Raw genomic sequence first — 21,301 nt, 5'->3', positions numbered from 1 at the left:
CCACCCCGCAGCTTACACGACTTAAAGGATCTGCTGCGAAAGTCTTAGGTGCCAGATACCACAGAACACCTTCAGAGGTCTTGTGGAGTCCATGTTCGTTTTGCATGTAGAGATTTCTATGTATGGCCGAGTTATATTTAGTACTAATCAATTGTTATTAAGGCGGCACGGTGGTGTAGTGGTTAGCGCTGTTGCCTCACAGCAAGAAAGTCCAGGTTTGAGCCCCGGGGCCGGCGAGGGCCTTTCTGTGCGGAGTTTGCATGTTCTCCCCGTGTCCGCGTGGGTTTCCTCCGGGTGCTCCGGTTACCCCCACAGTCCAAAGACATGCAGGTTAGGTTAACTGGTGACTCTAAATTGAGCGTAGGTGTGAATGTGAGTGTGAATGGTTGTCTGTGTCTATGTGTCAGCCCTGTGATGACCTGGCGACTTGTCCAGGGTGTACCCCGCCTTTCGCCCATAGTCAGCTGGGATAGGCTCCAGCTTGCCTGCGACCCTGTAGAACAGGATAAAGCGGCTACAGATAATGAGATGAGATGAGATGAGATGGTTAATGAGGCCCATTTTGGACCATGTGATCCTCATACAGAATATTACGGCTGTTTTTTTTTTTTTCTGTAAAAACTATGTTGTTCAGCATTTAATTCTGAATTCAGTGAGAGCAGTTTCACACAGCTTGGATTGAATTTGTATTTTCACCTGATTATGCCTACATTATTGCACCAGTTGCTTACTTGGGTCTGTGTTTTAAATTAATTTGTTTTCTGTTTCTAAACGGGAAAGAAAAGTTCAGTTTTTGGTTTTAATATAGAAAAAGGTGCATAATAATAGTAATGCTCGTATTTCTCCTTTGTTGTTTTCTCACCATTTCAAGTGAGATTCATACTGAGGCTAAAGTAAATGAATGATCGTGAATGACCTGGATGTGTGTGTATAACTGGGTAACAAGAAGGGTAGATTAGACAGGGCCTGATGTACGGCTAATATGCGTCACTGTGCGCTTTTTAAAAATAGCATGAGGTTGGCAGTAAAGGAGGACGACACTGTGGCTGAAAATACCAGCAGGATTTTCAAGGTGCTGCAGTTTTAATCTCCCAAAATCGATCCATGGATTTGTCGATCCCATTTATTGCATATTTTTTTAATTTAAAAAAAAAAAGATAATAATAATAATAATAATGTTCCAGAGTGCACATCTTAACAAGTGTTGCCAGGCAAAACAAACCTCGCCCAGTAGCACTTATGATGAATATGAAGGAAGATATGGCGAAAAAAAATAGGTACCCTATGGGTCCATGTGGGGACCCGTATAAATAAAATAAAAATATTTATAAATAAAATAGTTTTCCGATCCCATGTCCATACAGTAAATATAGCATATATATTTACTCTATGAGGCAGTAGCCACAAAAATGAAGCGTAATCCAAAAATGAACAATTTAAAAACCACAGAAGTAAAATATACCAAGTGTCTGTACTTTATATTATTCTACTCTTACAGTTTTCGAAACTGAGGCTGACATACACACGTTGTCGCCATGACCCAAGCTCTTATTTCCCGGAAATGGCCCGGCGCTAGAGCTCAGTGGAACACACTTTCCCTCCGTAATAAGCATAAACGTGTCTGAAAGCGATTTCTTTAGTCTAGTCCATTTATTTCAAATGGTGAACCGAATTGTATATACTCACTGTCCATTTTAATCGGAACACGTGTATGCGCAGTGTGCGATCGTTACATTCTTACAGTACGATGACGTAGTGGCTAGCGCCTCTATATGAGGCAGTAGACACAACAAAAACGAATTTGACCTTTTTGGTGACCTTGACTGGATGACCCTCAAAATGTTGGAGGTTCTATTTGAGACCAATGCGCATCTATCCTGAAAGTTTCATGAAGATTGATCCAGCCGTTTTCCTGTAATATCATAAACAAAGAAACTTGAAAACAATACCTCGCCCCCTGGTGGATGCCGTCCCGGGCGAGGTAACCAGAGACAACAGTTCCCCTGGGGGAAACTGTGAGAGTGATGCAGCGCACTTAGCCAGGCTTTGTGAAGACACGCCAAAGGGCGGGCGAACGGTTCAAAAGTTGCAAGCAGAAATGCACCTGCGAGTTTGAGCTGCTGGTGGCGCTAGAGAGTTTAAGGTAATGAGCTGAAACTTGCTGAGAGGAACCTTGAGTTTGTCAAGAGACAGTGTGCCAAGTTTCAGACGACTGTGTGGAGTTTTTCCAAAAACTCCATGGAAATGAATGGGAAATCTCGGGTGATTCTTTCGCGCCTACGGCGCAAAAAACTCACACAATAACATACAAAGTAATAGCTCACCGAGCCCGATCGAGCCGCACGTTTTGATATATTGCTTGCCCGCGTACGATGTACGGTTATTGAGTTATTCGCAATCAAAATTTGGAAGTTTGAGCTGTTGGTGGCGCTAGAGAGTTTGAGGTAGTGAGCTGAAACTTGCTGAGAGGAACCTTGAGTGGCCTGTAGCATAGCTTCGTTTTTAGGCTATTTCCAGGTTGACTCATATTTCATGCTGAGATGTACAGCAGTGTGAATGTTTCATATTTAGATTGATGAGTGAGTGATTTCTAGACTGTGATTTAAAAAAAAAAAGTAGAAATAATTAGTTACGAGTTGATTATTTTAATTTCCTATTTTACTGCGTGCCAAGAAAAACAAAATAAAAAGCCGTTTCATTGTTTTCCCATTTTCATTTGAAAATAAAAACTGAATGAATGCAACATACGCAGCCTCGGTTGTGTGTTCAGATTTTAATTCGGAAGCACAACTGGGCGCATTTCAGTTTCAAAAGAGCTCTCGTCACCAATGTGATTCTCCACCAGGGGGCGTTATAGCCTACATCAGCTCCTCGAGTTCGGCCTCCAGCCCCGAGTCATGCCACAGCGACAGCTCCAACAGCAGCTACCAGTTTTCATCCTCTTCACCGAGTGCGTCCTTTTCCAACCGCCACAACGGACAGCAGATGGATGCGGCCAACTTCTCCCAGCCTCAGAGTCACAGCACGACCAAGACGCGCTCGCCGTCTACTGCCAAATCTGGGATCACCAGTGAGTACGCTGACGAAATGTCACTTTTAAAAAGCCGTGGTCTTTGTTAACACGTAGTAACGACCTCTCATTTCTTTTCTGCCTTCTGAATGCAAGTATAATCTGACTGAATAAGAGACAATGAGAGATGCTTAAATCCAGACATTTGCACCCACAGCCAAGAACTTTGTCAGGTTTTGGTTATTAAGAGATGTCAACAGTGAACTCTGTCAGGAAAGCCTGCGTTAGCAGATGAATGTACAACCCTGATTCCAAAAAAGTTGGGACAAAGTACAAATTGTAAATAAAAACGGAATGCAATGATGTGGAAGTTTCAAAATTCCATATTTTATTCAGAATAGAACATAGATGACATATCAAATGTTTAAACTGAGAAAATGTATCATTTAAAGAGAAAAATGAGGTGATTTTAAATTTCATGACAACAACACATCTCAAAAAAGTTGGGACAAGGCCATGTTTCCCACTGTGAGACATCCCCTTTTCTCTTTACAACAGTCTGTAAACATCTGGGGACTGAGGAGACAAGTTGCTCAAGTTTAGGGATAGGAATGTTCACCCATTCTTGTCTAATGTAGGATTCTAGTTGCTCAACTGTCTTAGGTCTTTTTTGTCGTATCTTCCGTTTTATGATGCGCCAAATGTTTTCTATGGGTGAAAGATCTGGACTGCAGGCTGGCCAGTTCAGTACCCGGACCCTTCTTCTACGCAGCCATGATGCTGTAATTGATGCAGTATGTGGTTTGGCATTGTCATGTTGGAAAATGCAAGGTCTTCCCTGAAAGAGACGTCGTCTGGATGGGAGCATATGTTGCTCTAGAACCTGGATATACCTTTCAGCATTGATGGTGTCTTTCCAGATGTGTAAGCTGCCCATGCCACATGCACTAATGCAACCCCATACCATCAGAGATGCAGGCTTCTGAACTGAGCGCTGATAACAACTTGGGTCGTCCTTCTCCTCTTTAGTCCGAATGACACGGCGTCCCTGATTTCCATAAAGAACTTCAAATTTTGATTCGTCTGACCACAGAACAGTTTTCCACTTTGCCACAGTCCATTTTAAATGAGCCTTGGCCCAGAGAAGACGTCTGCGCTTCTGGATCATGTTTAGATACGGCTTCTTCTTTGAACTATAGAGTTTTAGCTGGCAACGGCGGATGGCACAGTGAATTGTGTTCACAGATAATGTTCTCTGGAAATATTCCTGAGCCCATTTTGTGATTTCCAGTACAGAAGCATGCCTGTATGTGATGCAGTGCCGTCTAAGGGCCCGAAGATCACGGGCACCCAGTATGGTTTTCCGGCCTTGACCCTTACGCACAGAGATTCTTCCAGATTCTCTGAATCTTTTGATGATATTATGCACTGTAGATGATGATATGTTCAAACTCTTTGCAGTTTTACACTGTCGAACTCCTTTCTGATATTGCTCCACTATTTGTCGGCGCAGAATTAGGGGGATTGGTGATCCTCTTCCCATCTTTACTTCTGAGAGCCACTGCCACTCCAAGATGCTCTTTTTATACCCAGTCATGTTAATGACCTATTGCCAATTGACCTAATGAGTTGCAATTTGGTCCTCCAGCTGTTCCTTTTTTGTACCTTTAACTTTTCCAGCCTCTTATTGCCCCGTCCCAACTTTTTTGAGATGTGTTGCTGTCATGAAATTTCAAATGAGCCAATATTTGGCATGAAATTTCAAAATGTCTCACTTTCAGCATTTGATATGTTGTCTATGTTCGATTGTGAATACAATATCAGTTTTTGAGATTTGTAAATTATTGCATTCCGTTTTTATTTACAATTTGTACTTTGTCCCAACTTTTTTGGAATCGGGGTTGTACTAACTCACTGTGAAAAACCGTGCTTCGTGCATTATTGCAGCCTCGTGCTCCATGACTCTGATTGATTTTGATGCTCTTGCAGAGATCAGTGGCCTGGTGTTGCTGTGTAAAGTGTGTGGAGACGTGGCTTCAGGATTTCATTATGGTGTTCACGCCTGCGAAGGCTGCAAGGTGAGAAAACGTATCTAAAGAAACCTGAACGTGTGATGTTTCCGACCACAAATCACGAGCTTGATGTTTTCTGTGCAAATGAGATGATGAATCAGTTCTCAAATTGTATTGCCTATGAAAACCATGTGTCTCTCTCTCTCTCTCTCTCTCTCTCTCTCTCATATGGAAGATATTACACGGTTGTGTGAAGATATGAAGTTTATCTTCGAGTGGTAAACATATCCACGAGTGAAATATTTTTCAACACGAGAAGATAAACTTCATATCTTTGCACCACCGTGTAATCGTCTTTCTATTATACAGACACATCCACAAAAAATATGCAAGTTAATCAAAAGAATTTTAATTGTGAACCGGTTTGCCATTTTTACGACGCCCGTCTAATCAGCAGGAAAACACTAGGCGTGAAATATTGGTTGTTATTATTATACATCCAGGCCACTTTTTCCATGGAATAAAAACACGTGTTCTATTCCCTTCTAGCAGGTTTATTGATGGCATGCAATATTATCATATCGCTTATCCTCCATGTATTACGCCGCTCTCCCCAATGGAGAACGAGCGTGCAATATTGTTACAATATTGCATGTTGCCAAGACAACACGATGTCAGAGCTGATGCGAAGAGTCGATGACAGAACTTTTCTGCTGCGCATGAGAGAAGACGAGGCTAATCCAGTGCTACTGCTAGGATTAGCTATGCTGTAATCCAACACTAAATGAATAAACTAAAAACTGAAGATGCGCTGAACACCCGAAAGGCTCCCAAAACTTCATTAGATATTCTTTATGCATATTTACAAGAGAAAAACATATCAACGAGCATTGAAAAACTGGAAGAGAGACAAGTCGGAGATGTAAAACTTCGGTGTTAGCGAGTGACTGTGGCAGTTTGTAAACAAACATGGCTGCGAGGTTTGCTTCGTTAAAAACGGAAGATTTTGAGAGAATTTTGGCTGCCAGGTCGCTCCGTTGTGTGTAGTTATCGATGTTGATTTTAAAAGTAACTAAGTAAATTATACAGGAATAATAATAATAATAATAATATTTGGCTTGACTGTGCTAGCATTGGCATTTGCTAACACTACACTGGCTAGAAGGTAATTGGATTGCAGCGCTAACACCACCGAGTCGCAGGTAAGCTAGCTTTGGCCTTCGAGAATGCTGATATGAAGTGTGTATGTATAATAATAATAATATTGGCTGGCTTTTTTTTCGTGGTCTATCAGATATATTCCATTCAGCTACTCGTCTTCAACTCGTTCAGTATCATGTTAGCTGAATGGAATATATCTGATAGACCATGAAAAAAAAGCCAGCCAATATTATTTAATTATGTGACTCAGAGCCGCGATGTATTTCATACGGAAAAACGTGAGGGTTTTTTTTTTTTTCAACACGAGAAGATAAACTTAATATCTTCAAGCCAGCATGTGATTTTTCTTTTTAACAAACAAAAAGTACCCAAATTTATCAAAAAAATTCATCGATTTCCTCTCAAGTGAGATATAGAGATAGTTATGTCACGGTTTTAGTTCTCCATTACCCCTTTTCCACCAAATCAGTTCCAGGGCTGGTTCGGGGCCAGTGCTGGTGCTGGTTCACAACTCGTTCAACTTGCGAACCAGCTGAGAACCAGTTTGCTTTTCCATAGCTCGCGGTGCTAAGGGAAGCCACGTCATTACGTCGCTGTATGCGTCAGTTACGTCGCTACGTTTGCATAAACCTTGGTGCGAATATCGAAGCAAAAACAACACGGAAGAAGAAGCAGCAGCAGCAACAACAACAACAATTAATAATGGATGACTTCGCGTTTGTACAGCTGCTGCTTCTCGTCGCTTAAAAATGGCGATCTTTCGCGGTCTTATTGTTGTTGGTCTTAACAACTCCGCCCCCCCGCTGACGTAAGCGGTTCTTTCCTCTGGCCCAGCAGAGAGTTGGTGCTAGCCTGGAACCGGTTTTTCTGGCCCCAGAGCCAGTTCTTTGTCAGTGGAAACAGAAAACCCGGTTCCAAACTAAGCACTGGCCCCGAACCAGCCCTGGAACTGCTTTGGTGGAAAAGGGGCACATGTCCCGGATGGAGCTCATATGAAAAATACGAGTGCTGTATTTCCCAGTAAACACTCGTGTCTATATATATATATATATATATATATATATATATATATATATATATACACACACACACACGTGTATGTATGTATATGTCTGTGTGTGTGTGTGTATGAAAGGAATGTACACAAATGCCATACTTTCTCCAGCTCTGCAGTTTCCAATCTCTTCATCTCCCCATCATTTCCCTCCATCCTTTGATCCTATCCAGAACAGCACATGGACTTAAACTGCCAAAATACTGAATGAAATTCTGTCCCTCATTTTAAAGACACATTCTTTCTTAATTGCTTAAACACACATATATATATATATATATTTTTTTTTTCTAAAATACCCGAACACGCAGACAAAAATCCTGAACGTCCGACAGCTCTTTACGCTCGTCTGTAAAATGGATCATCCCTAAAGAAACCTTTTCATCCTGCGCTGATCAGGTGTGGAAACAGCTATGGCAATGTCACAATGAAAACTGAATATAAATGTCATGGATTATATATTGATGTATTTATTTACTTTGTACTTTTAGTGTTTACAAGAGGGGAAAAAGCAAAAAACTGTAAGTGAACTAAATATACACTACACTTGTGAGAATGAATGAATGAATGTTGTATAACAGTTTGCTCCAGCATTCAGACCAACTGGCAAAATAACATTTGATTTAAAATTGGTCAGCTTATAAATCAGTGAAATTATTCCCACTCTTTTCTGATTGGACGAAGGATCACGTGAAGCGTATTCTGTAGCCGAACAATCCAGGAAAATAAAATTAAGCTCAAATCAAGTATTAATGACATTGTGGACCGGTGTAGCCTGAATTGCATTTCAGAATTTTTTTTTTTTTTTTTGTGTGTGTGTGTGTGTGTGTGTGTGTGTGTGAGAGAGAGAGAGAGACTTCCTTGAATGACGGCTTCCTCGTACCCTTTTCATCACCTGTTTTATAGTCTCTTGTATTCCTTTATGTCCGTCTCCTGTCATTTTGTTTATTGTACAGCACTTTGCAATCCAGGCTTCTTTCGATGTTACATGGAACCAATTCCTATGATGCACTATTTTGTGGCGTTAACATTGGCATAAATGCCATGTTCTTAAACACGTCATTCTGTCAATGGCTTTTGGCAGTCGATTCTCCAAAAGATGATGGAAAAATACTATTTAATGGCGTGATCTAAGATTTAAACAGTTTCTATCTATCTTTTACCTTCTTTCTACCAACATGAACTAGGTGCTCATTGTGGACTGGTTCTGGTGCTGGTTTTGAGTTGGCTAAACTTGCGAACCTTCTAAGAAACTGTTTGCTTTTCCGCGGACTAGAGAGTCACGTCATTACATTGCTGTTTACGTCTGTATACATCTCCAAGTTCCAAGCAATTCTAGTGTCACTTACAATAGCTCGCTACATCGTCTCTGTACAAGTGTTGCTCCTGGCTTTGCCTACATTGACTGGTCCAACGCATAAAAATGGTGGCCACAAAGTTTTAGTTGGTCATGATACTCCCGCCTCCAGCCTCTGATGTAATTGGTTCTTGGTTCTAGACCAGTAAAGCATTGGTGCCGCTCTCAGACCAGTTTTCCTGGCCGAGACACAGTTCTTTGGCCGTCGAAACGTGAAGAACTGGTTTGCCATTAGGCACTGGTTCTAAACTGTCGTGCCCTGTGTCCGAAATCACTCCCTACTCACTGTATAGTGGACTATATAGTGAGTTCGGCATTTTCTAGTGCTGTCTGAATATACACTGAGAATTATTACACCCTATATAGTGCACTCAAAGTATCCCACAATGCACCGTGAAAAGTAGTGTACAACCAAGCAATATATCCCATCATGCATTGCGGAGAGAGGGGAAAAAAAAGTGTCTTGGGGTGAACGGACGGAGGAAGAGACACATTAAACAGACATTCAGGTACAATTTAAAAATAGTAAGATAATAGAAAAAAAATCTAAAATCGAATAAGACGGATAAAATACAAGAATAAAAGTTACAGTGTAGATCGAGGAATTAATCGAAAGCCTCAAATTTGATTTAATAAAATGCAGCGGCGAAGAAGAAAGAAAGGATTCAGCCTTGATTTAAAAGAACGGAAAGCTGCAGGAACTCTGTATTGATTAATGTAGGAAATGCGCTCAGTATAATATGGATTTATCACAAAAATACATGCATGTATTTATTATTTTGGATGAAAACCCACCAGCCGACTGATCTGGCACGGTTTAATTGTGCGACAGTAATGACGTAAATACCAGCGCGACGGAGTAGCGTCCGAAAGCGTTTTCTCATTTTACCAATGAGCTTACTATATAGTAATTCCCTATACAGTGGGGCAAAAAAGTATTTAGTCAGTCACCAATTGTGCAAGTTCTCCCACTTAAAAAGATGAGAGAGGCCTGTAATTTTCATCATAGGTATACCTCAACTATGAGAGACAATGAGGAAAAAAAAAATCCAGAAAATCACATTGTCTGTCTGATTTTTAAAGAATTTATTTGCAAATTATGGTGGAAAATAAGTATTTGGTCAATAACAAAAGTTCATCTCAATACTTTGTTATATACCCTTTGTTGGCAATGACAGAGGTCAAACGTTTTCTGTAAGTCTTCACAAGGTTTTCACACACTGTTGCTGGTATTTTGGCCCATTCCTCCATGCAGATCTCCTCTAGAGCAGTGATGTTTTGGGGCTGTCGCTGGGCAACACGGACTTTCAACTCCCTCCAAAGATTTTCTATGGGGTTGAGATCTGGAGACTGGCTAGGCCACTCCAGGACCTTGAAATGCTTCTTACGAAGCCACTCCTTCGTTGCCCGGGCGGTGTGTTTGGGATCATCGTCATGCTGGAAGACCCAGCCATGTTTCATCTTCAATGCCCTTGCTGATGGAAGGAGGTTTTCACTCAAAATCTCACGATACATGGCCCCATTCATTCTTTCCTTTACATGGATCAGTCGTCCTGGTCCCTTTGCAGAAAAACAGCCCCAAAGCATGATGTTTCCACCCCCATGCTTCACAGTAGGTATGGTGTTCTTTGGATGCAACTCGGCATTCTTTCTCCTCCAAACACAAGTTGAGTTTTTACCAAAAAGTTCTATTTTGGTTTCATATGACATTCTCCCAATCCTCTTCTGGATCATCCAAATGCTCTCTATCAAACTTCAGACGGGCCTGGACATGTACTGGCTTAAGCAGGGGGACACGTCTGGCACTGCAGGATTTGAGTCCCTGGCGGTGTAGTGTGTTATTGATGGTAGCCTTTGTTACTTTGGTCCCAGCTCTCTGCAGGTCATTCACTAGGTCCCCCGTGTGGTTCTGGGATTTTTGCTCACCGTTCTTGTGATCATTTTGACCCCACGGGGTGAGATCTTGCGTGGAGCCCCAGATCGAGGGAGATTATCAGTGGTCTTGTATGTCTTCCATTTTCTAATAATTGCTCCCACAGTTGATTTCTTCACACCAAGCTGCTTACCTATTGCAGATTCAGTCTTCCCAGCCTGGTGCAGGTCTACAATTTTGTTTCTGGTGTCCTTTGACAGCTCTTTGGTCTTGGCCATAGTGGAGTTTGGAGTGTGACTGATTGAGGTTGTGGACAGGTGTCTTTTATACTGATAACGAGTTCAAACAGGTGCCATTAATACAGGTAACGAGTGGAGGACAGAGGAGCCTCTTAAAGAAGTAGTTACAGGTCTGTGAGAGCCAGAAATCTTGCTTGTTTGTAGGTGACCAAATACTTATTTTACCGAGGAATTTACCAATTAATTCATTAAAAATCCTACAATGTGATTTCCTGGATTCTTTCCCCCCATTCTGTCTCTCATAGTTGAAGTGTACCTATGATGAAAATTACAGGCCTCTCTCATCTTTTTAAGTGGGAGAACTTGCACAATTGGTGGCTGACTAAATACTTTTTTGCCCCACTGTATAGGGAGTAGTGACTGAGTGAGCGATTTCAGACACAGGGTTGGTGGTTGCAGGTGATCTGTATATCTTCAGATATGAGGCAGAGATGATCTAACACCTACAGTAGGTCATGGCTGGGTATGTGGTGTAAAGGCTTTGTAGGCCCCTCAAATTTATACAGTGGAGGAAATAATTATTTGATCCCTTGCTGATTTTTGTAAGTTTGTCCACTGGCAAAGAAATGAGCATTCTATAATTTTAATGGTAGGTTTATTTTAACTGTGAGAGACAAAACATCAAAAAGAAAATCCAGAAAATAACTTCATATAAAAGATATAAACTGATTTGCATTTCTTTGAGTGAAATAGGTATTTGAACCCTCTAGCAAACATGACTTAGTATTTGGTGGCAAAACCCTTGTTGGCAAGCACAGCGGTCAGATGCTTCTTGTAGTTGATGACCAGGTTTGCTCACATGTCAGGAGGAATTTTGGTCCACTCCTCTTTGCAGATCATCTCTAGATCATTAAGGTTTTGAGGCTGTCGCTTTGCAACTCGGAGCTTCAGCTCCCTCCATAGGTTTTCTATGGGATTAAAGTCCGGAGACTGCCTAGGCCACTCCATGACCTTAATGTGCTTCTTCTTGAGCCACTCCTTTGTTGCCTTGGCTGTATGTTTTGGGTCGTTGTCGTGCTGGAAGACCTATCCACGACCCATTTTCAGTGTCATGGCAGAGGGAAGGAGGTTGTCACTCAGGATTTTACGCTACATGGCCGCGTCCATTCTTCCGTTGATGCGGTGAAGTAGTCCTGTGCCCTTAGCAGAGAAACACCCCCAAAGCATAATGTTTCCACCTCCATGCTTGACAGTGGGGATGGTGTTCTTCGGGTCCTAGTCAGCATTTTTCTTCCTCCAAACACGGCGAGTTGAGTTAATGCCAAAGAGCTCGATTTTGGTCTCATCTGACCACAGCACCTTCTCCCAGTCACTCTCAGAATCATTCAGGTGTTCATTGGCAAACTTCAGACGGGCCTGCACACGTGCCTTCTTGAGCAGGGGGACCTTGCGGGCACTGCAGGATTTTAATCCATTACGGCATAATGCATTACCTATGGTTTTCTTGGTGATTGTGGTCCCAGCTGCCTTTAGATCATTAACAAGCTCCTCCCGTGTAGTTCTAGGCTGATCTCTCAGCTTTCTCGTGATCATTGATACCCCACGAGGTGAGATCTTGCGTGGGGCCCCAGACCGAGGTCGATTGATGATCATTTTGTATTTCTTCCATTTTCGAACTATTGCACCAACAGTCGTCTCCTTCTCACCCAGCTTCTTGCTTATGGTTTTGTAGCCCAGTCCAGCCTCATGCAGCTCTACAATCTTGTCCCTGACATCCTTAGACAGCTCTGTGGTCTTGCCCATGTTGGAGAGGTTGGAGTCTGATTGATTGATTGATTGATTGATTGATTCTGTGGACAGGTGTCTTTAATGCAGGTAATGAGTTGATTAGGAGTGTCTAACTGGTCTGTGGGAGCCAGAACTCTTAATGGTTGGTAGGGGATCAAATACTTATTTCACTCAACGAAATGCAAATCAATTTATATATTTTACAAAATGTGATTTTCTGGATTTTCTTTTTGATATTCTATCTCTCACTGTTAAAATAAACCTACCTTTAAAATTATAGACTGTTCATATCTTTGCCAGTCGGCAAACTTACAAAATCAGCAAGGGATCAAATAATTATTTCCTCCACTGATTTTATATAATCACAATGACTCTTGTTGAAGTAAAAGCACTCATCAAAATAATGACTTGAGTATGAATGAACAAAGAATCTCATTAAATAATTTCTCAAATGGCGGGTAAGTTCATATGATGATTTCTTCCATCTCTACTGTATTAAGTTCAAAAGTATCAGAATATCTGTTAAGTTCAAAATAAAAATTTCAACTGCTTGTCTAATAAACACAACATAAAATCCGCTCATTCAAGTACTATAATTTTAAAAATACATAATTATGATAAGTTATATGTTTACCAAATAATATAAATTAAGATAATTTTGTCACAGGTTTGTTTCATAAATCGTCTCGAGTAAAGAGGAGAGAGACGGGAGCCACGGAGCAACGTGTGTGTGTGTGTGCTGAATAAACTAAAATTGCTGATAAATGAACGAAAATAAAGCACGTCTTTTTTTTTAAACCAATAACCAAAGTCACACCACTGTTTAAACTCATAAAACTTAACACAGTCCTGGTCTTTATTTCCGTTTGTCCATTTGTGTGTTCAGACCCTGTGTATCAAAGCAGTCGACGTCATAGAAGCTGTACCCATGTGAATAAAAACAATTTAATAAATTAAATAAAAGTAGCAAGACGTGTGTCGTCAAATGTAATGATATGTTTTATTATTATTTTTAAATCCTAAATGTACTTGAGTAAGAATGAAAAGTATTATGCATTAAAGCTGCTCCTATCAGTACAATTTACTGGAAAACTTTACTTAAGTCCATATAACGGAGTAAATGTAAAGCGTTACTACCCACCTCTGTTTTTAATGTCCATCCATACAAAAATACAGAATGTTTTTCCATCATCAATGCAATGAACTAAAAAAAAAACCCCCAAAAAACCAGACGGATTTAACAAAATAATCTCATTTCACAGTATTCCCAGTTACACACACAGCAATGAGATGCGTTAAGCCAAGTCTTCATATGGATGTTGTATAGAGTTGTTTTTTTTTTTTTAATTAAAAAAAACAACAACTATTTTTTCCCCCTCTATAATTGTAAAGCGACCTTGGGTTTTGAGAAAGGCGCTATATAAATTGTACTTTTTAGAGGAAATGAGCAGCTCAGTGGGTGCCCAGTAAACATTTAACAAAAAAAAAAAAAAAGTGTTATTTAACAGTCACTGATATTAAGAGGTATTTATCTCATATTTATGGAAGGAGTCTCCAGTGTCAGCACTTCTGTAAAATTTGTCCACGACTGAAAAGATCAACCTGCTTCTCATAGCAGTCTTAACTCCAGGAGATGCCAGTTTCTGACAAAATACACTACCGTTCAAAAGTTTGGGGTCACTTTGAAATGTCCTTATTTTTGAAAGAAAAGCCCTGTTCTTTTCAATGCAGATCACTTTAAACTAATCAGAAATCCACTCTATACATTGCTAATGTGGTAAATGACTATTCTAGCTGCAAATGTCTGGTTTTTGGTGCAATATCTCCATAGGTGTATAGAGGCCCATTTCCAGCAACTCTCACTCCAGTGTTCTAATGGTACAATGTGTTTGCTCATTGCCTCAGAAGGCTAATGGATGATTAGAAAACCCTTGTACAATCATGTTAGCACAGCTGAAAACAGTTGAGCTCTTTAGAGAAGCTATAAAACTGACCTTCCTTTGAGCAGATTGAGTTTCTGGAGCATCACATTTGTGGGGTCGATTAAATGCTCAAAATGGCCAGAAAAATGTCTCGACTATATTTTCTATTCATTTTACAACTTATGGTGGTAAATAAAAGTGTGACTTTTCATGGAAAACACAAAATTGTCTGGGCGACCCCAAACTTTTGAACGGTAGTGTAGTTGTGGGCTAATTTTTTTTTTTAATCCCAAAGGTCTGCTGTTTTGGGGTGTAGGAGACCACCTCATACGTCCCTGGCTGGTTTGCTCATCTCCTCTCTTGTCTGTCTCGCTTTCAACCAGGGTTTCTTCCGGAGGAGCATCCAGCAGAACATCCAGTATAAGAAGTGCCTTAAGAACGAGAACTGCCCCATCATGCGCATCAACAGGAACCGATGCCAGCAGTGTCGCTTTAAGAAGTGTCTCCTCGTCGGCATGTCTAGAGATGGTGAGCACACTCAGTTTGTCGTACAAGTCTTTGTTGTCTCGCCTGCGCAGCAGTTTTGCGAGACGTAGAGGTCACTTTTCCGTCTGTCTGTAAAAACTTAGACATTTTCAAACATCTCCAAAAGTAAAGGCGATCCCGTGCCCATACTGCATACGTGTATTCGCCATGAGGAGTTTTTTTTTTTTTTAATTTCTACCTTTGACGAAAAATTTGACAAAAAACTTCAATGTTTTCAGACATCTCCAAAAGTAATGAACTGTACGTAATGAAGACCACATTTTAACATCCACCCAAACAAGGCCTTCTCCCCCGGGTTTTTTTTTTTAATGTGAACTTTGAGCTTTTGTCTTAATGCAACGTGAAATTATGTTTGCTTTATTCTGAGTAGGCGAGCCTTTGCTGTACTTCTGGTTATTCTATCCACGTTCACTGGATATGAGCAAATGCGCACTCTGGTAGCCTAGTAGTAGAGTAGCCAATCAGCTCATATACCGTTAGTAGAGAAAAACAAAATGGCGGAGCGTGTTGCTGAACCAGCTGAGGAAGAAGTAAAAACTCAAAACCTCAAAAATACAAAAAAAAGCAGCAAAATATGGAATAAAAATATTTGATGGTAAGAAGGTATCTTTTTTTTTTCAAGAATTTATTATTGTTTTTTTTTTTTTAAATACAAATTGCTCCTGTCATTTTGCCAGTTTGTTTACATTCTAAGCGGAAATGATTTTGTCGGACATTTTGTATAAAGTTTTTATTTATCGAATTTGCTAAAAATAAAAACGCTCTGTTTCTCAAAATCCAGTGAATGTGGAAATAATAAAACAGTTATTCCACTCAATCTCATCGTACATGACTTATAGCCAACTCAGCACAACGCATCTCATCAGCTATCAGCTCATATATCGTGAGTAGAGAAAAACAAAATGGCAGCGCGTGTTGCTGAACCAACTGAGGATGAAATAAAAAATCTACTCGAAAAAAACCCCCCAAAAATACAAAAAAAAGCAACAAAATTTGGAATAAAAATATTTGATGGTAAGAATTTTTATTTATTTATTTAGAGAATTATTATTAGCCTCGTCATGCATTCGTACAGACTAAACCTAAATTGTCGTACTATATGATGTTGACTGTTCATACTATACCTTTTTTAGCAACCAATCTGAGCACCAGATGGTCCAATAACATTTTATTAGCTAATGCTAATACTGTAGATATTTAATTTTACACTTCATATACTTCCTAAGCATTCTTGTGGGGTAGTGTTTACAGTGGATATAAAAAGTGTACATACCCCGTTAAAATAATAGGTTTTTCTGATGTAAAAAAAAAAAATGAGACCACGATAAATAATTTAAAAACTTTTCCCACCTTTAATGTGACCTATAACCTGTACAATTCAATTGAAAAATAAACAAATCTGTTATGAGGAAAAACAAAAGTACAATAAGTCGGTTGTGTAAGTGTGCGCACCCTTAAACCAATCCTTTGTTGAAACACCTTTTGATTTAATTACAGCATTCGGTCTTTTTGGGTTCACACCAGCCATCAATTAAAATGACTCTGATTAACCCCAAATAAAGTTCAGACATTTACTCAGTTGCCTCCTCCAGCAAAAGCCACGTGAGCTTACAAAGCATCAAAAGGATCTCATTGTTGAAAGTCAGGAGAAGGGTGCAAAAACATTTCCACGGCATTAGAGACACCATGGAGCACAGTGAAGACCGTCATCAAGAAGTGGAGAAAATATGGGACGACAGTGACATTACTGAGAACTGGACGTCCCTCCAAGATTGATGAAAAGACAAGACGAAAACTGGTCAGGGAGGCTGCCGAGAGGCCGACAGCAACACTGAAGGAGCTGCAGGAATTTCTGCCAAGTACTGGTTGTGTACTACGTGACCTCCTGTATTCTCCGTATGTCTGGACTATGATGTAGGGTCAAAGAAAAACATCCAGGCCCGGCTAAATTTTGCAAAAAAAAAAAATCATCAACTCTCCCAAAAGCATGTGGGAAAATGTGTAATGGTCTGATGAAACCAAGGTTGAACTTTTTGGCCTCAATTCCAAAAGGTATGTTTGGCGCAAAAACACCACTGCGCATCACCAAAAGAACACCATCCCCACGGTGAAGCATGGTGGTGGCAGCATCATGCTGTGGGGTTGTTTTTCTTCAGCTGGAACAGGGGCTTTAGTCAAGGTGGAGGGAATTATGAACAGTTCTAAACACCAGTCAGTTTTGGCCCAAAACCTTCAGGTGTCTGCTAGGAAGCTGAAGATGAAGAGGAATTTCATCTTTCAGCACGACAATGAAATTTTCCAAAACAGTTTAGGAACGGCTCAGCCAGAGCCCAGACCTAAATCCAATTGAAAATCTGTAGGGTGACCTGAAGAGGGCTGTGCACAAGACGCCCTCGCAATCTGACAGATCTGGAGCGCTTTTACAAGGAAGAGTGGGCAAATACTGCCAAGTCTAGCTGTGGCAGGCTGATAGACTCCGACCCAAAAAGACCGAATGCTGTAATTAAATCAAAAGGTGCTTCAACAAGGTATTAGTTTAACGGTGTGCACACTTACACAACCAGCTTATTGTATGTTTTTTTTTTTTTTTATGTTTTTCAACCTAACAGATTTTTGTTTTCCAATTGAATTGTACAAGTTATAGGTCACATTATAGGTGGGAAAAGTTTTGAAGTTATTTATCGTGGTTTCTTTTACATCAGAAAAACCAATCATTTTAATGGGGTGTGTACACTGTATCTACATGGCTGAATGATTGGTGTACAGATTCTCATTCACAGTAAAACTAAACTGTTTATTTAAGAATGCTGTCTGGCTCTTGAATTTTACCGTCGCTCCAAATGTTAACCGAAGCAAGTGTTTACATTTTTAAGGCGCACTCAGAGAGCATTAATACCCACTACTATGTATGGACTAGGGCTGTGTACCGGTACTGTACCGTGAAAATCGATTCGGTACAGGTCCAAAATACCGGATCATGAAGTACCGGTACTGTACCGATATAAATTTACACCAAGTATCTGCTTATTTTGTGACTGAAGATGCGTAAATCCTACCACAAAGACGAAAATTTAGCACTGGAAAAGACGTAAAATGCTACGCTGAAACTTGAAATCAGAGCCATCTTTGATTTGAGATCCTCTCGCCGTAGTCTCACGAGACATTGCGAGAGCTTGGCTGATCCAGCGTTCTGATTGGTCAAAAAGACTCAAAATAAGGTCAGCCATTTTTCCTTTGCTGGCATTGGCGGCCTTTGCTGCTTTGTGTAATTTTGCCGTGCAAGTTAAAGGCCGCGGACTGCGCGTAGTCTATAGTACTCTAGTGTAGTCACTTCTCGCTGTGAGACAACTTATGACTTTTTGTCCCAAGTTAACTATAGTGTGAGACTGAGAGGGTGACTGAGAAGTGAGGTAGGAAACCTAGTTATGTTCGGTTTTCTTTGAATAAAGATACTGACAAGTTGTCAACAGTTTATTAATGTTTGTCATTATTAAAGAAGTTCAGAAGAATTTGTCAAATTGTTCAGGCACAGGGGCGGCACGGTGGTGTAGTGGTTAGCGCTGTCGCCTCACAGCAAGAAGGTCCGGGTTCGAGCCCCGTGGCCGGCGAGGGCTTTTCTGTGTGGAGTTTGCATGTTCTCCCCGTGTCCGTGTGGGTTTCCTCCGGGTGCTCCGGTTTTCCCCAAAGACATGCAGGTTAGGTTAACTGGTGACTCTAAATTGAGCGTAGGTGTGAATGTGAGTGTGAATGGTTGTCTGTGTCTATGTGTCAGCCCTGTGATGACCTGGCGACTTGTCCAGGGTGTACCCCGCCTTTCGCCCGTAGCCAGCTGGGATAGGCTCCAGCTTGCCTGCGACCCTGTAGAACAGGATAAAGCGGCTAGAAATAATGAGATGAGATGAGATGAGATGTTCAGGTACAGGTCCGGACCTGTACCTAAACCTCTGTACCTGATGTTACATTTAGGTACGCAGCCCTAGTATGGACCATGTCAGGGCATGTCATCAGTATGGTTTTGGCATGCCGAGTAGCTAACCATGCCAAAAAAAACCCAGAACACCCCACCAAGACAGGCAAATAACAATCAAAACTGAGAAAACATAAGTGAGGGTCAAGGATACAAGAGGGATTAAACGGATAAAGTAATCAAGGGCTGAAACAGAGAACGGGTGGGTACAGTTAGGGAACATACCGCGATATCACAGCACTGGTGCAGAGAAGAGTCAGAATCAATGCAAAACAGACATGTTCAGACACGAGCTCATGACATAAACAAAAGCACATGATGATGATGTAACGCTGTGAACCACACCACATGCTGGGATGAAGGCTTCATGACCGTATCTTCCATGGTGAAGGACGAGGGTTAAGGAGAAACAGTGACGAGACGTGAGCTGTGATCTTGTTTTGCTCAATTCGACTCTGGAACATTTATTAAATCTGGCTGTGAAATGAATAGTTTAAGATTTGTACAGTACCAATCAAAAGTTTGGACACCTTCTAATACAATGTTTTTTTTTTCTTTATTTTTATGAATTAAAAGACACCGCATGTCTTAAAGTAATGATGGATGTCGTTTCTCTTTACTTAGTCGAGCGCTTCTTGACGTAATATGGATTATTACAGTTGTGGTGTTGAATAGGGCTATTTACTTATAGTATTTTTATTATTTAATATTTACTGTTTGATCTCAGACGCATTAAAGGAGAACTGAAGTCATTTTTAAACTTGCTTTATTTCTTAACGTGTTATTCAATTACGTTTTCAGTTTTAGTAACCTTATGTCGTGACTCGTATTGGCAACTAACTGCGATTTAAATATTATACTTATCGGCCTGTTTGGTTTTTAGCCGTGTTGAATTTAGTTCGTTTGGTCCACGGCAGGCGTCGCTTATCCGCGCGATCTTCACGAGACTTGTGTGAGACTTCGAAACGTCAAGTGTCAGCCAGGTGTCAGTGCTGCCATTTTGAAAACGGTTTTCCAAACGAAGTATTGCACAAAAACGAGTTTAAATGACGATTACTGCCGACTTTTTTCAAACTTTCCTGATTGCTATCAAAACAAACAAAACTTCCGGCTTGATTACGTCAGCATTCGAAAGAGGGCGCGCGCGTCTTTTGACAACGTCGGCAGATGTTGGTGACTTTGATTTCCGCTGTACGTTTTACTTCCGTCCTACGATGTCTCGCACAGGTCTCAACGAATCTTGTTTACGGGCATCGCTTTGACATATGGACTGATATATTACACAGCATATTTCAAACACTCATAACTTGCTATAGCAGCGACAAAATAGCGATCAAAAATGCATTCCGATATTTAATAAAATAAGAGAAATAGAATTTTGATGATAAATTTGCCTTCAGTTCTCCTTTAAGAAGGCAAGAAATTGCACTAATTAACTTTTGACGAGGCACCTGTTAATTGAAAAGCGTTCCAGGTGACGACGTCATGAAGTTGGTTAAGATGATGCCAATAGTGTGCGAAGCGTCATCAAGGTAAACGATGACCACTTTTGAAGAAATCTAAAATATCAAACTTTTTTTTTTTTCAACCACTTGATTCCATACATGTTCCAGATGTTATTTCATAGTTTTGATGTCTTCAGTTTTGTTCTACAATGTAGAAAATACAGAAAAACCTATGAATGAGTAGGGGTGTACAAACCTTTGACTGGTAGTCTTGTGTGCGCACCAGTATGTTATAAGTTTTATTGTGAAGCAGTTGTGATGTCAGTGACATCCTGGGGTGGTTTTTTTTTTTTAATTGTGTGGCGGTCTGGAAAACCCATCAGATGTCACTGATTGAATTCCTGTAAAAAAGACAAAGAAAAGGAAACCTGTGTCTGAACATAATTTGGACGGCTCTTCTTTAAGAAATTAATGATGTGGCGAATCATTAATTCATTTAAATCTTGTCTAGGTTATTTTCCTCATGTTGATCATGCTGTATAAGGATCCAGTTCAAAAAAACACAGCAGTAAAATCCGTCAGATGTCTAAAAGTTTGTTCGTGCAGTGTGATTTTTCTCGCACAGTCAATGTCACAAGTGTCGCAAACAGACATAAGCCTGATCAGTTCCTTTTATAATCGTATACCGGCTGTGAAAATGTCTGTGACGCTCAGTGCTGCAGTCAGAATGAAATATTTTTAACTGCATTAATTCCCTTTTTCACCTTTGGACTTAAGCAGGTGTTGAAACATTACTTGTGATTGCGCTACACGCAAAAGAGAAGCAAGTTTCGGTTTGGAAAAAGCCTTTACTTTTAATATGGAGCTTGGATTCTGGCAAATGTATGTGAATATTTAATTTAGTTCTTGTAATTTTGTTTTTTTAAA

General features: G+C 40.4%; 1 protein-coding gene across 3 annotated transcripts in view; it reads left to right on the top strand.

Moving 5' to 3' along the window:
- nr1d2b (nuclear receptor subfamily 1, group D, member 2b) overlaps positions 1–21,301 on the top strand; it is a 56,251-nt gene that overhangs the window by 17,369 nt on the left and 17,581 nt on the right. For 2 of the 3 annotated variants that reach the window (XM_060904766.1, XM_060904768.1), the window contains exons 2-5: positions 2,846–3,070; positions 5,000–5,088; positions 7,729–7,758; positions 14,800–14,944. In XM_060904766.1, coding sequence (XP_060760749.1) covers positions 2,846–3,070; positions 5,000–5,088; positions 7,729–7,758; positions 14,800–14,944 — 489 coding nt within the window. The remainder of the gene's footprint in view (positions 1–2,845; positions 3,071–4,999; positions 5,089–7,728; positions 7,759–14,799; positions 14,945–21,301) is intronic. The other variant, XM_060904767.1, reaches the window with a different exon arrangement.

The sequence above is a fragment of the Neoarius graeffei genome, chromosome 22 (assembly GCF_027579695.1).
Source record: "Neoarius graeffei isolate fNeoGra1 chromosome 22, fNeoGra1.pri, whole genome shotgun sequence".
Classification (NCBI taxonomy): domain Eukaryota; kingdom Metazoa; phylum Chordata; class Actinopteri; order Siluriformes; family Ariidae; genus Neoarius; species Neoarius graeffei.
Note: the sequence above shows the minus strand (reverse complement) of the source record. Positions and strands in the feature narration are given on the sequence as shown.